Genomic DNA, 16,299 nt, shown 5'->3' on the forward strand with positions numbered 1-16,299 from the left:
TAAGAAACCAAAAAGTAGGTGGTATCCTTCATTGCATAAAAAACCCCAACCCTCCAAGTCTTTGATAATACAAGTCTTGTTAAAATCTGAACATCTTTTGAGGAGCATGTAAGCTCTTCAACTCCTTTCAAATGACACTGTGATTTAAAGTCAGAAAACGGGTGGCAGCAAGCAGCTCTCTGAGAACTGGTGTCATTCTTGAAGAAAAGGAATATAACAAAGACAGCTGAGCTAGAAGGGGTCAGTTACCTGTCAGGTAAGGCTTGTAGGACTGTTGGCATCAAAACTCCAGAAATTGCCTTGTACAGAATTGAGTCACAAACTCCCACTATATTCACTACAGTTGAAGAACCCAGTACAGGCAGCATATGAGGAGGCATCCCTTGCCAAAAGTGCAGAAGAAAACTTTGAACCTGCAATCACAAGAAGAAGCAGGAATGTTAAAATTAAAATAATCAAAGGCCACAAATACCATTCTCTTTAAATGATCGTGCTTAGACAGCTTTTATTTTAGAGGTGGGCTAATGGGGTGCAACACAGACAAGGCATGTTCCTTAACTGCACAGGCTCGTACTGTAACACAGCACAAAATGGGATAATCAATCAAAAGGTGTGGAGACACTCGAGGCTGGTGACAGGGAGTCTTTGTGTCACTGCAGTAGAGACACCCATGGAAATCACTGGATTTTTATCTTTCATCAGTGGCTGATGAGTTTAGCTCTTTGGCTTCCACATGTCAAGCCTTTTTCTCTCTCTTTGCACTCTGTCCCTGTGTACAAAGGAATGCAATCTAGGCCTTGGTGAAGGGAGGGAGGGAGGGAGGGAGGGAGGGAGGGAGGGAGGGAGGGAGGGAGGGAGGGAGGGAGGGAGGGAGGGAGGGAGGGAGGGAGGGAGGGAGGGAGGGAGGGAGGGAGGGAGGGAGGGAGGGAGGGAGGGAGGGAGGGAGGGAGGGAGGGAGGGAGGGAGGGAGGGAGGGAGAAGAGGATAACAAATGGCTTACAAGGATCAATATACCATTTTCTGTCTTTGCTTTGGAAAGAAACACTACACTTCTGGATTTTATCTTTCCTCCACTATGAAAGAAAGTGGAGAAAAAGTGGCAAAAAGCAAAAAAAACCCCCAAAAATAGAGGAGAGATTTCAGACACAGCAAAATATACCTCTAAAAAATTCAATGTAGGCTATAAAGGTGTTATTCAGAGAATGATATGATCAGTTCCACAGGGGTCAGAACACCAGCATTCACGAATTATAACTTTCTGCACACACGCTGTAGTGAAGTAAGCAATCACACCATGTGTAGCAGAGTATTTCCCGTTTATATATTGTTGATGCTCAGCCCCTTCACTACCAGAGATCCTGATAAAACTAATAAAATACAGCATCTTGCTCTTAAGAAACTATTCTGAGACTCGTCCACCTAAATGTCCTGAATGTGTCAAGTATTTTTCTCACATGGAAAATTCTAGACTTAGTGCAGTCGCGCAAAACTAGATTTAAGTCAAAAGAATGTGAGAATTAAAGAAGAAAAGCAAGGAATTTTCTCCCATTGTTCAGAAGAGAGAGTTGAAAGACCCATTTTTTTTTCTCCAGGATCTGAATATCATATTTTAATCAGGTCCTCAGTATCTCTATGGCCAGATTTGTTATCCTAGATAAGAAGCCATCTTCTCATGTAATATAAACCTGCTTGCATTCCAGTAACATTTTATTTTTCAGCTGTAATGATAGAGCTGTCTGTGTGCACTTCTAGCAATCCCTCAAATTCAGTGAGGTATGAACAGGTACAAGCCTTAAACATCTCTAGGAGATGGTGTTCACTGGTGAGCAGTGTGTGTGCTCCTAGCTGCACTGCAGTACAACAGAGCAACTGCAGAGTTCAGCTCCGGCTCTCTGGGATATCTGGGAGGCTGTAATCTCCCCACCACTCTGCATTGCTGTTAACAGACCAGCAGAGCCCACTGTTGTTGCTGTGACACTTGCCCTGGCTCTGCTGAGCACAGAGAGGAATTCCTTCAGACAGCTCAGTCCCAACAAAAGCTTCGAAAAGTTGTGGTGGACACACTTCTCGAGTTGTAAGAACTGGATTGTCCAGCATCTTGTAAGGGGATATTGCTACCTTAATCCTGCTGGAGAACAGAGGGCAAAAACATCCTCATTGCTTTTGTTCCTCCAACTCACCCAGCATTATAAGTGAGATTTAGTGCTATCAGTCACATATTAGATACTCAAGTACAGCCATTTTTCCTTGCTCCTGAAAAGCACTGAGCACCACAAACCCCTAAGTCTGTAATACAACATACGAAATGAGGTCTCAAATCCATTGATACCTTATGGATCATTAAACGGCAACTGCAGTTTCTAACCATACCTCATCAAAGTTTGCTCTTATTACAGTGTCTAGTATCCTCTGACAGTGCGTCCTATACATCATAATAAAGGTAGAAACCTGAAAAAGAATGAAGGAGACACACAAAAGATCATTTGGCTTTAAGAAATCCTCTTTTAAAATACCAGAACACAGAGCACAGAAAAAGAAAGTTTTTTCCTTATCTTATCAATGTGCAACTGCAAAAATAATGAAATAAGTTAAATTGTACTTAGATTAGCTGTAAGATGAGTTTTCTTCTCAAAAGTAAATTCTCCCTTTGAATTCATGGATTTTTCTGTCAATAGGATTCTTCAAATGTAAGAGGAGCAAAAAGCCTCAGTGAGATCAAAGACGAGAATGTGGCCCTAATTAGGACATAAAGAACTAAAAAACCCTATTCTTTTGTCTACTTCACATTGATACTACACATGTGAATAGAACCAGAAACCTAGCAAGCTCAGCCAAGAGGAGCCAGAACATTTTTGTCATATGTGCAAATAGGATTCTCTGAATTTCTACTCTAGAAGAAGAAATTCACTAAGTCCCTCTCTACTCAAGAAAGCATTAGAACTGTTTGTCAGTTTGCCATCAACTGTGTTCACAGATTAGAGGGCTGCCCTAAATATTTTAAAAGTTGCTCTCAAACGTCACATAATTTTAAAAGTTGCCCTGCTGTATGTAATGTAAAAAAACGTACATGAGCGTTAGAAATATTGTACAGCTGATAGTGTCAGCTCCCCTTTTTAAGAGAAGATATTTCTTCCTATTAAATTAAGTACTTCAGCCCCCCATAAATCAAATTAAGGCATTATTAAACTTACTCCTGTTTTAAGTCTTTATATATAAGACAAAGCTTTCATCCAGAGCAGGGGGAAAAAAGAAACCAAGACAACCTGAGAAAAGATTTCCAAAGTGTTACCTTCTCCTCTGGCAGACTGGCTGGCAGATTTAGATCTTTGACATTTGGAAACTCTGGCAGCAATGTTCCCAGTTTGGATCGTGGTGAATACGCCACTGTCTGTTTGGTTACTTCTTTTTTTCCCGTCTCGTTGACCCAGGCTGCTCCTTTTTTAGAATACATCACATCATAATACTGGGAGTTTTCTTTCACTGCAATCCCATAATAATGGTACCTGATACATAGAGATGTGTATTTTATAAGCAGATTGTTTGAAAATTAAAGAAAAATACATAGAGGCAAGGGAAACTGATAATGCAAATGATTTCTACACCAAAAAAGACTGAACAATAGTTTATACATTATTAACAAGCATTGATTCAGCAGCAGAACACTGTGGTAATATATTGAGCTTCCAATTTTCAATCTTTATGGTAAAAGTAAGATGACTCTGTTATAGGGCAGGAAAATTATGTACTTCCACTTTTTTAACTTCTTAGTAAAAAAGAAAAGAATCCTAATGCTACTTGTTGGCAGAGCTCTGCTGTGCAGCTGCTCCTTTAGTTCAGCAATAAGCAGAGCTACAGATCCTCTGAACCAGCCCTTCTGTTGTTATTTCAGCTCCCTGATTCTCAGGCTGTTGAGGGTTGGTTTGGACCCTGAAAAGCACAAGTCTTTATTGCAAATGAGTTGATCAGAAATGTTTCAAAAATTGAAAACACTTCAATTTTCAAATAAAAGAGGGGGGAAAGGCTTGTTCCAATTATTCGCTTCATACTCTAGCATCAAGCACTGGGCTTTGATCGGTGAGAGATAGGACACAGCACTAACTCTGTCTGTGAGGCTGCTCTGGGAATTACAGTGTGGCTGTGCTATGGAAACAGATTGGTGGCCTTGTGGGACAAGTTTGTACTACCACTCAGCTTTATTATAGGTGCTGGTGGAAGCACTGGTTATCAAGCAAAATTCTTGCATCAAAGCAGCAGAGATTTCACCTTAGCCCTCCTGTAATTTCCTAACTTTCATTTCAGTTTCTCAGCTGCAGGGGCCCAACCCATCAACTAAATTAGTTGTGACTACAAAATGCATCACAAGATTGCTTTGCTAGTATACTTTTGCTTCAGCCAAATCCTACACAGATTTTTCAGTGATCCTCCCCTTCTCTGCTTATAGCCTATCAGATCATCATGAGACTGTCTTCTGGATCCCACTATGATGGCACAAGAAATTTCCATCTCTGGATGCTTCTTTGACTCTTCAGTCAGTTACTGCTTCAGAGTGCTGACACCAAATCTGTTCATTCGGACACAAATTCACTTGAGGCAGTTCTACAAAGGTCATCAATGAAATTAATTAAAGAGTAGCGTGTAAGTGATAGTAGTTTAAACTAACTGGTGACTTTTCCTTTTCTGCTCACAGTCATTCACCTACAGATCTCTGCATATCATAATCCCCAGCAGAAAATAGTGGCAAAGAGCTGGAAGCCCAAACTCTTCTATCAGCAGACATGGGCTGAGAGGAGGCCTGGGGTGATGTAGGAAATTTCTAGTACATGGTTCCTAGCCATACTTACTGAGGGCATTCCCTACTTTCCATTAAAAATAAAAACTATCTTGAACTCAACATTGAATAATCCAAGTGACATTTCTTAAAACATTCCACTGACATGGTATGAATGGAATTTCCTAGCTTCAATACCTGAGAAAGTAATAGTATTGGCTCCAAATTTTCCCATCTGATCTTAGGTCAAAACATGCATTGCGTACAAGAAACCAGGCTCCAGAATGTTCCTAACCTCTTACAGGTAACTAATGGCAAAGGGTTACAACACCAGCTGTAGAAGTTTTGTTTTGTTTTTTTCTTTTATTTTAGCTTGAAGGGTAACACCTCTAGCTCTTAGTTTATGTGCCCAGTTTGGTCCCTGGCAGTGTGCACTGAACATAAAGACCATAAAACTCACACACGGCCTATGTGCTACATCTGGGGTAGGGGAACCCAAAAGGAAATGCTCTGGGGAGCCAGCAGCACAAATTGCTCAGGGAAGGGCAGGAAGAGGGAAAAAGAGAATGTAGGACTGAAAGGCTTGTATAATTTAAATTTCAATTACTTTAAACATAATTTAAACTTTAAACAGCAGTCAGTCCTGTATCAAGTTTTGCCCTAAATCAGTGAAGGAAAAAAAAAAAAAAGCAAGCCTGGAAAATGTAGTAGAATTTCACTGTGCAGTGTTTAATTCATGGTATATTTCACTTAGTAGTAAACTGCATAGAAGAGGTTTCCATGGAGTTTAAAATCACACAGACAGCAGCAGCAAAATTAACTCCAAAACTTTTTTACATAGCTTCTTTTTTCGTTAATTTTACTATCCCAAAGTGCAAAAATTCACTGAAGTAGTTTACACAGATTATTCTCCAATTATTTTTTGTATTCCTATCAGAAAAAAAACCCTTCAACTTAGTTCAATAAACAGGGCTTGAAAGTTTGATATGTAGAAGAATAATAGGCAGACAACAAAATTGGTTTTGTGTTTAAGAGAAATACTTTTTACCCTCATTGATCTCTTATATACAGCATTCCTTTAAAGAAAGGAGCAAAATTCCCTTCACACCGTGTAGCTTCCACTCACACCTTGTTTGAAGGTTTGAGTTGAAAGAGAAGAGTTTCAGACTACAATACAGGAAGAAACTGGCTTTTATGTTCAGCAGCCTTCTCACAGCTCACCTGTGATGGAACTGTTTCTAAGCTCAGTGTGACAGAGAACAGCTGCATCTGGCTGCTCACATCAATAAACCAGCTGCAAAACAGAAAGCTTTCCACTGATGAGCACCACCAACGCAGCTCTGAACTTAGTAATGTTCCAAGGCAGCTGTGCTATAAAAAGACTGAAGGCAGAACAGTGTGAAGTCAGATAATCTTAACCACTTCTATGACTGAATTCCCTTTGGCAATAGCAGGGAAGTGGAACAAAAATAATACTGGCAGCAATTGGTCAGCACAGTTGGTGATAAAGGGACTGAAGTGTTAATGCTTAAATTTCTTTATGTAACAATTAACTGGAATGCAGTCAGATGTTTCTGAAAACAAAACCAAAGCTCAGTTACAGCTGTGCTGCGTCCACCAAGGAGAGTATTTATCTTAAAATATGGCACACAGGTAGTCTCTGTGTGCATGACAGAAACCCTATTTGCTAGACAGGGGGCAGAACCATTGCACAAGTGGCATGAAAGGAGCATGTGACCTGAAAGCTGCTCTGACAGGCGGGCAGGTTACAGGGAAATTGTGTAAGAAATATTAAGTCCCAGTGAGAGTAAAGAAACAGCTTTTGGAGTTGCAAGACACCCCTAGTTAGCAGATGAAGAGTGTCTTGCCCTCTGAGAGACTCCTGGAGTGGAGGAGTTCTGGTTTGGAAATAGAGCAGTCCTCACTCCTTTCATTTAATGTAAGGACAAGTAACAAAAGTTGCAGCTGATGCCAGGATGATTTGATGGGCAATAGGGGGTACTCATATGAATATGTCCACAATGCATCTTGTTCACACTTTCACTCTGTCTTCACAAAACTTATATTCAGTACAAAATCCTGACTCTCTTATTATGGTCCTATCATGCTTTCCTAGTATGCTGTTGGGCTAGCTCAGAATTTCCACCTGAGAGGTTTCTGGTGGCTTTGATGAGTGGTATTATGGCAACTCTGAATTTCCATTTGGGACCATTCCTAAAATGAAATTTCAATTAGCTACTTAAATATGTCTGCTCTAGAAAAAGAAATCTTAGTTATAAAAACTAAGGAAATATCAAGCTGGGGGGAAGAACATTTTGTCCCATCAAAGAAATACTGCTTTGCATGGACCAGTTAGTAGAAGAGCTACACACAGTAGTAGAGCCACAGTAAAGTTGTCTTCAATGGCATTTCTTTTAGCATCTTATTTTCTTTTTTTCTTTAAAGAGCAGTTCATTCTAGCTTTAGTATGTAAGCTCCATCCTAATAGCATATTTAATTCTCAGCATTTAGCCATATTGTGTTTTACAGGCTTTATTTTGCAAGAGAAGCTTTACCCACAACATTTTTCAAACACACCACTTCAGATTTTCATTTCCCCTTCCATAGTCTTTCACTTGTGATCTATAGGCACTACACTTTTGCTACTCTGTAGGATTCTATGAAAGCTAGCGAGAAAAGCAGATTTTATTATGTGAGGGGCCTTATGCTTGCTACAAAAAGATTCAAGGAGTCCACAAGCAGAAAAAAGTGTAAAAACATTGTTGTATCCTCTACATGAATTGGTAGAATCACAACTTATCAACAATTGGAAAAAGTCAAATATCCCAGAAACCACATTCTAAATTCTGAATCAGTTTCTCAATCTGGAATTAGGATGAACTGTTTTCAGAAAAACCTATCTTTTGGGCAAGGCAATAAGTTAATTCTTTAGTCACCTAAAGGTATGTTGGATTTCATTACATGGGAAAAATGGTGGTTAAATATAGGTTTGTGAGCAGTTTCAGTTTAGATCAATGCATGTTCTTCCTAAGTTTTAAAGAGTGTTCTGACACTTGTTCTCTAGACTGAAACGTGACGCTAACCTGTTGTTACTTCCCAGCCTCCAACAGTGGCTCCATTACTCCTGAGTGTGAATGTCCTTTATATTGTGTAAAGTGAGTTGAGATAAAAAGCAATATGAAAAATACTGCTAATCAAATCAGTAAAATGACCACCTTTGCAGGATTACTGCTGAATCTATAAGATAATGTAAAGACTACAATAGAACCTCCAAAGTTAAGTTCCCAACTGCACAAATGAGAACTGCCTGTTCTCATTCCCTGTTCAGTAAAGCCAGAGCCAGATGGGGCCCTGTCAGAGATGATAATAATACCATACACTGCTTACTTTGATTGGCCTCTTGTTCCGAGTCTTCTTGTCGTTAGTTGTGGAAACTGTTGTCTTATTATCTGCAAATAGATAGAGCTGATATTAAGACAAATGGAAACACACACTTACTAATGCTTAAATTAATATGGACTTTTAAGACAAAAAAGTAGAAAAACTGTACTGTGATGTCTACGAAATATGTGGTTGGAGAAATCAGAAATAAAGCTCTTGATTTATTCCACATCTGAAGGGGGGGAAATATTTTAAACTTCACTATGATTTCATTAACTACCATTAATTTAAATACTTTCAGAAGTTACTGGAATAGAACATATTACCTTTAAAATCTGAGATTAGTTCTGCCTCTTAACTAAGGAGAACTGTACTTAGAATTGGCCTACTACTTATGTCACTTTGCAGGATCAACAAAATTCTCTACAGACCTTCACAAACCAGCCACTAAACACTTCTTGTCCTAAAATATGATTCTCTGAAAAAGTTTCGGTTTTTGACAGGGGCATCACCTCTACCAAAGAAAACTCATCATGGCATTTGTAAAGATACCTCATAATCAATTCATCCTCTATGGAAAACAAGTGGATCTCAGAAACAGCAGGATGTCATTAAGAATCCAAGCTCTAGTGTGTCAGCAGACATTAAAAGAATGTTGCTACTGCAACCAAAACTTCTTCAGGGCCAGTTGCATTTAAGGAAATAAATCAATGAATGTAGATTGTGCCTTAAGTCACCAGAGACTCTATCAACCAGGCTAATCCTGATGAAAAAGCTTTGCTGTTGTTGCTGGAAAGGAGATGCTCAGAACCTTCAAGGATTGAACCAGATTCTCACTGGGGTCTGCTGTAGTAGGAAAAGTCTTCTGCCAGAACAGTCATGCAACAAAAAGTGCAGTAAGCCTTGAAGATTTACTTGCAAAGGAGTTCCTTCCTTTTAAAATCTGTATCCATTTTAATTGTGTTTTTGTTATATAAATCACTAAATGCTTCCTCTTTGGGTGTAACACCAACCAATATTAAAGGAAAACAAGCCTGCAAGATGGAATATAACTGTTCAACTAGCAATAAAGTCAATTAAAATTGATTAAATAATATAGATTTTTTTTCTCCATTACCCATTTTGCCTCCCTGATAAATATTTAATCCTGACAGATGACAAAGCTTTGGAACACGTATTTAGATCAAAAGGTGCTATATAAATATAGACATTACAATGTCACATGTTTGACCATTTCTTCAGTACTTTTTGGGGGGTTTTAGTAAAGGTACAACCATCTTCCCTTAGTATTACATAAAAATTGACCTAAATTGGTTTCCAAGAGCTTTGCACAAGGTGGCTGATGTCAAAAATGCAGCAAAGACTCAGAGCCACTAGGTTGTTCAGTTTTAATTTCTGGGACAAAACTTCAGCAAACAGTAAAACACTTTTGTGGAGCTGTGAAAGTTCAGCCTAGCTGTTTGATAAATGAGCAGACAGGCAAGCAGCCCTTCTTTCTTTTTTTGTATGGATTCAATGAAGCCTGCCTAAAGAACACCACATGCTGTTCCAGCTACTGATCTAACATTCCGCAACATCTCAGCCTTCCAAATTCCCTTTAATTACACATTAATCCCACCCCTCTCTCTTTCATTTTCTGCAGACAGGGTTGGGGGCTCCACAAGGCTGTGGGAAAAAAAGGTAGTGCTGAAGATCTACTTTCTGAGGATGGTTTCTTTTGGGCTAGGGGATTTTTTAAAGACTGGTTGTGTTAGTTTTTTGATTGGTTTTGGGGGGGAGTTTTTTTGTGTCAGTTGTCTTTTAGAAAATACCATCTCTGTCCAAAAGCAGCTCTTACAGCAGTTGATTTAATATTAGAGATAGTTTTACTCTATTATTCCTCGAGGAACAGCATCAAACCGTATTACTTTCAAGTCTTTCTAGCAGCAGTGAAGTGTTACAATGTTAAATGCTACTTTATGAACCATATGCTGTGGGAGTTACTGGGATTTAAATAAATCAGCCAATTTCTACATACTACGGCAGAAGTGATCAGGAAAACAGAATAATAATGAAGCAGCTGATCAGATGATCCCTTTTTCTTTTCTTTGTTTGCTTTTCAAATCCAGCACATTTGAAATAAATACACCTCTCAGAATGTATCTTAAAAGTATGCATCACTTAAAACACAATTTCCCAGTAATTTACAAAAAAAAACCCAAAAAGAGAATAATCAAGCAAAGCTTTGGAAAAAGAGCCAGGACTATTTTATCTAATGCTGCATATATAAAATATAAAATGGTATGCTTACACCTAGGTGCTTGTACATATATGCATGGTTATTAATGTCTGTGTTTGAAATGAAACAAGTCAGGTACTAAAAGAACTCTCTGTTCATAGAAATGTTTATATTCAGCTATGCTTATGCAAATCTCTGTGCAATGATACTAGTAAAGGCACGAAGATTACCCTGAAAGGGGAGAGGAAATCAGGCAGGACAAAGTGGAGTTCACTGTGTGCTGAAATCAGTGGAAAAAGCAGAGAACCAAATGTGTAGTTTTAAAAAAAATTTTATCATTGTCAACCTGAAAAATCACTGCAGAAGTATCTCATTTTTGGTTTAATGTCTATTAGCTTTTAAAGATCTAGAGACAAAATGTGTTAACTTTACAGTTGTTTGGGGAGGGAAGTGGGTTCTAATTGCCAGACATGAAAATCTAGCTTTGGATCTGAAAACTAAGTTGGATCATTTTCCTCCCATCACTGCAGTGAGGTTTGCACAAGCAAATGAATCAAGACCAGACCACGCAGTCTGAGCTATTTTCTGAATGGGAAGTCCCCATTCTCACAGTAGTTCTGGCTTCTCAACAGTAACAGCGGTAAAATCTAACATTGTCCTTCAGTGGAGCTAAAATTTCGTCTCACACTTCTCCAAAGTGACCATAATTCCAGCTGCGCAGTAAAAACTGTGGAGTAAAAAGGTACAGGTTTTACATTTTCCAAATTAAATTTCACCTAAGTCACATGGCAATTTTGACTTTTGGGCATTTTAGGCTACCTGATTTTTAGTTTTGAAACACATGTAGACCAGGAATTTCACATGGAAATAGCTTCTGTCCCTACTATGTTAGCCTCAGAAAAAAAAAGTTCCTGCAATTCCTTTCTCAGTTACTGAACTTCAATGTGTTCTCCCTCTCTTTTCTCTGTACCCTGCTTAAGACATGATCTTGCCTTCTGCCTACCAAAGATCTTCTATGCCTTTCTCGATTAAAAGCAATAACACGAAGAATTGTTTGATGCCTCAGGTTTTAGATTTTACATTTTCCAGATTCTATTCTGCTTTAGTGTGTAAGTCTAGGCTTCAGATTAGGGGACAGTAAGCTCTCTCCACAGAATAGGTAGACAAAACAATTCCTTCTCTGGGGACCCAAGGACAGCCTATCCAGATCTCAGGCCCAAGACCATAAACAACAGTGGATCAAAGAGAGAAAACAATGAGGATGGGACTTCATGGGCTAAAACTGTAATTGGAAAATTAGCTCCAATATGCTAATGGACCCAAACTTACAAAAGTGTGAGAACCTGTGACCTGTCACCCATTTTGTGGGCCATTTTGGGTTGTGCTGCCCAAGGTGTATCTATCTGAGGCCTCTTAATAAATACCTACTTTATTCTTTTGCTCTGTCTAGTCTCTGTTCTAGGTCAACCTTCAAAAGGCATCACTTTATCTTCTGCTGAGTGCTTACTGCATACATAAAATAAAGTCATTACATTACAAAACAACATATATATAGTTTACACTTTTTTCAGAGGACTAGTATATCCAGGTCAGCATTTGTTGAACATTGCTTCAGACAATCCTGACAAATGGTTTTTGGAATATCTGTGCAGGTCGATCACATGGGGAGATAACATGATTTTTATCCCACTTCAGCTTTTTAAACCTAGCAGAAGTGTCTGAATAAACTTGAATTAAAAATCTAGTTACTTGTATTTTTGGTTATTCTTAAGGCAATATAATTAAATGGGTTTCTTGAGCATCCATGTAAAACATGGAAAACTTTATGAGCAACAACTAAAAAAGATCCTGTAAGGGTCTGTATCAGAGTCTGCACAATTTATTAATTTTAGGTACTGCTAGCTGCAGGAGCTGTTCTGTTACCCACAAATGGCTGCAAGGGTGCATTCTTTCAACCTCATTACTGCCGGCTGTCATTTCTGCCACTGCCTCTCTCCCCACATCTCCAGTTCTGTAACATTATAACACAAGCAGATCCAGGCTCAGCGTTTAAATGAGGAATTACAGAATCACAGAATGGCTTGAGTTGGGAGGGACCTTAAAGATCTTCTTTTTCCAAACACTCTGCCATGGGCATTCTGCTTTCACCACCACGCTGTCACCCATCACTCCTCATTGCATTCACTACCAAAAGGTGAACTCTATGTTTCCAAATTATTGTATCTAAAATCATCTATGATATGTCAAAACAAATCAGGGAAAAGAAATCTTGTAAAGCATCTTATGTGTCTGTCTTCATGCAAGCAAGGATGGAAGAAACTAGAGATATCTGGAAATTCCTGAAATAACCCTTTTCCTCCCTCCTTTGTTAAAATATTAAATTTTACTCTGGGGCAACAGGTAGAGGATGGCTTTTAAAAGTCTTTCCACTAGAATGTTTTAAATTTCTGCTTTTCAAAAGGCATGATGCACCTGATCTAGAGAGATGTTATTCTTCATTACTCATGTTCCTTTCTATTTGACATAATTCTAGCCTTGCTTCTAGAACTTCACAAAGCAGAGAAATAAGATCAAATTAACTGGCAATGCAGCAAATTCGCACTGCCAGAATGAGAAGTGGATTCCAGGCTCTGCACTCCCTAGCTCAGTGAGATTCTAGAGAGATTCTACATAATGTGGAATAAATTCTCTTTCCTCCCATAACAATTCTTCATAACAGGGCCTAGTTCTGCTTCTCTCAATTCAGGTTTCAGGTCCCATATCTAGACAGCATGCTTTTCTTTTGTGAAGTGAGGCATAGAAGATATGTATTTATTTACTAACTTCTATTGTGGTGTTTCAGTCTTAATATTCTTTGCCATGGCAGCAGCAAAACGTCAGTGATAACAAATATAGCTGCATTCTCACAGAGCTATGTTTTCCTTATTCTCACTGCTATGAAACACAAGCAATACTGATGTCCTCAGTCTTTTAAGGGAAAGGGTCTTTGGTTCATTCGTCTTTGACCCAGTACTGATCCTGCTGGATCTTTCCAGGGTTTCCCCATCAGTTTTAGTGGTCTTCAAAATCCTCCTCTGAGACAGGTGTTATTATTATTAACACCTGTGATAATAATAATAATAATAATAATAATAATAATAATAATGTTCCTTTCGGCTCAAAATGGCTTGGAGCTGATTCAGCATCATATTTTCTTGAGGAAATGGTCAAGAAAATTTGCACCAAGAAATATCCATTGATAGGAAAGAGCATAATCAAAGTAGCCTGAAACACCATTTCTGTCTCTCAAATCCACCAAACTGTGTAAACAAAAGGAGAACAGGCATGACTGTGTCTATACCTTCTCTACCCCTTGCTTGTTTACCTGCATGGCCAGGAGGGAAGGCTGCAGTGTACAGGCTCAGTATCTTGGCCGCAGATCTGTTGTCTGTCAAGATTCAATAACCTTCCCATTTCTCTCCACTTACCTTTCTAAGTTTTGGAATAGGGCATGGTCTAACTCTAGGATAAGAACTTGTTTCTTGCATTGATGTGGCTCAACTGACACTGCAAAGCAAGGCAGAAAAATCTGCTGGCCTTTTGTCTAATGTCTGTGCCCAACTCTGCTTGCTATGGAGATTAGATTCTGTGAGGAACTCCGACTGTACTGGCCACTGCAATGAAGCTTGCAAGACCGCTTCTCAAATTCATCTATGTAAAACAATATCCTCCTTCAGCAGTTCCTCTCCCAGACAGAATCCAGCCTAAGGCATGATCAAACAGATATACTGCACCCCAACAAAGCTGCAAACACTGAGTGCTCTGCCTCAGATCCTTAGCTGAGCTGCAGCCACTTTTGGTGCTGACTTGCTGAAGCCAAGCAGATCTAAAGCCCTGCACAGCTCACCCTGCTCTGTACTGGTGCCAGCACAGTGCCTGCCATTACCCAGCCTATCTGTGGGAAAAGGCTGAGCGCCAGGATCCCTGCACTCTGGCAGACCCTGAGCTGTAAGCACAGCCTCTGGGGCGTCTTGACAAGGCATGAGGTAAAGCAGCCCTGGGGCCAATCCGTGCTTAAGGCCTATCTGGAAGCCAGATGCTTGAAGTGGCAAAAACACTAAAAGTCCCATTTCTGTAGGATATTGAGAAAGCAACAGTCACTCCAGAGAAACTGAGGTGTCGTCACTGGTTTTCTTACTCCCCAAGCTCAAGAAGAAAAAGGCAGTGGTCAGTAACCTGCAACAGTACAAGAATCAGCTAAGCAGAGCCAAGGGAGCAAAGACTTTTACAGCTATTCTGCAGGATCACCATGGCCCACATCAGCATGACTGCTGGCTTCTGCAGGACCTGTGTTATAATGGTCTCATCAGAGGATCTTGGCCTAGAAGATTCAGAGTTGGGAAGAAAACTCATACTGGTGGTAACTGTTCTTCAGTCAGGAATCCTAGCTGTTCAAAAGGGATGAAGGGAAACCGGGGACTGCTCAGATAGCAGTGACAGACTCATTCAGTGCAATAAGAGAAACTACATCCTCACATTTACATTGATATTTTCCCCCAGTTCTATTTTTGTATTCAGTGTTGTAGAAATTGCTCATAATAGAGCAAGTGTTATTTTAATCCATCAGAAGAGAGCACTAAGAGTAAATTCGGCTTTGCTGTACCAGTTACTATTGAGGCTCCTTAAGAGCAAATTGAGAGTAAAGAAATAAACACATCTTCAGAAGTATCTCCTTATGAACAACAGCAGGCAATTTCCTGATATGTGCATTTCAATGCAAAGACAAATCAGAATGCAATCGCATCACAATGTCATTACCAGAGAGGATTCAATAAAGGTCTTTTCTGCCCTTTTCAAACTTTAAAATGATATAGTATAACAGCAAGAAACTGTAAAACTTATTTATCCTAGTCATGCTTGGAGGAACAATTCTGAAAGCAAAACTTCTGAGCATAGACACAGTGCATCATCACGAAAAACGAGTCTGGCTGGTACAGCTTGTACCTCACTGGAGCAAAGTAAACTACTGGGGAAAAAAGGTTCTTTCCTAACCAATATTACAAGTCTGTTGTGGACTTTGCCTATTATCTAGTGAAATGCATTCACTGGAATGTAATTTTCAATTACAGCAAAGCCAGTCAGAGCAATAAAATTTGTGAGAGCATGCATCCATGTTAAACCTCTTTAAGATGCCAAAATGATGTAAAGGGACCTCAGATGGGCGGAAATCACCCTGAGAAGTGTCACCAACCTTCGTTTCCCTTTTCAAATATTAGTTTGTTACTGCTTGTCAAAAGACACGGCAGGAAAGCCCCAAAAGAAAAGAAAAGATAAAGAAAAAAAGGAAATCAGAAGAGGAAAGTATTTATCCTCCAGGGGGCACATGGGAGTTGGGAAGAACTCAGCTTCATGAGGCTGCGAAGCGATTCCACCAGAAGTTTCTCAGGGCTCTGGGGGAGAGATGTGGCAGGGCACGGCAGGGGAATTAGCACTGCCCAGTAAATTTAAAGCAATGATCTGAGGACACGGAGGATGGGACAGATCGCTGCAGTTGAGGAAGATTACATCTTCGAGGGTCCTGACTAAAAACCAGTGTACATACAGGGTCACAGAAGAAACAAGAACAAAAATCAGTGTTGGAAATAAAAGTGAAAGAGAAACTCAAAGAATTGCCAATGCAGCTAGCAGCTCAGAGGAATGGTAGAGCCAGGAGAAGCCTTATGGCACCCACCCCTACACAGTAGCTGCTGAGGGCTTTGAAAATGCTCAAAACATTCCTGATTTTTTTGATTCAGTGAAGGCCCTTATTAAGAATGATTTAGTTTTTGCAATTAAACCCATTAAGAACTCTTTGCATAGTGTGTTAATAATCACCAGCATTTTATATTAACATGTTGCTCAGATAAAACCCAAAACAAACATACATCTACAGAACATTCCCTGCAGCAGGCAG

At 39.5% G+C, this 16,299-nt stretch overlaps 1 protein-coding gene across 1 annotated transcript in view; it reads right to left on the reverse strand.

Moving 5' to 3' along the window:
• The window catches only part of RFX4 (regulatory factor X4), a 79,195-nt gene that overhangs the window by 35,818 nt on the left and 27,078 nt on the right, over window positions 1-16,299 (reverse strand). Inside the window, exons 5-8 of the mRNA XM_059472819.1 lie at window positions 8,156-8,217; window positions 3,290-3,503; window positions 2,371-2,448; window positions 250-413 (exon numbers count right to left, since the gene is read on the reverse strand). Coding sequence (XP_059328802.1) covers window positions 250-413; window positions 2,371-2,448; window positions 3,290-3,503; window positions 8,156-8,217 — 518 coding nt within the window. The remainder of the gene's footprint in view (window positions 1-249; window positions 414-2,370; window positions 2,449-3,289; window positions 3,504-8,155; window positions 8,218-16,299) is intronic.

The sequence above is a fragment of the Ammospiza nelsoni genome, chromosome 5, assembly GCF_027579445.1.
Source record: "Ammospiza nelsoni isolate bAmmNel1 chromosome 5, bAmmNel1.pri, whole genome shotgun sequence".
NCBI classification, from domain to species: domain Eukaryota; kingdom Metazoa; phylum Chordata; class Aves; order Passeriformes; family Passerellidae; genus Ammospiza; species Ammospiza nelsoni.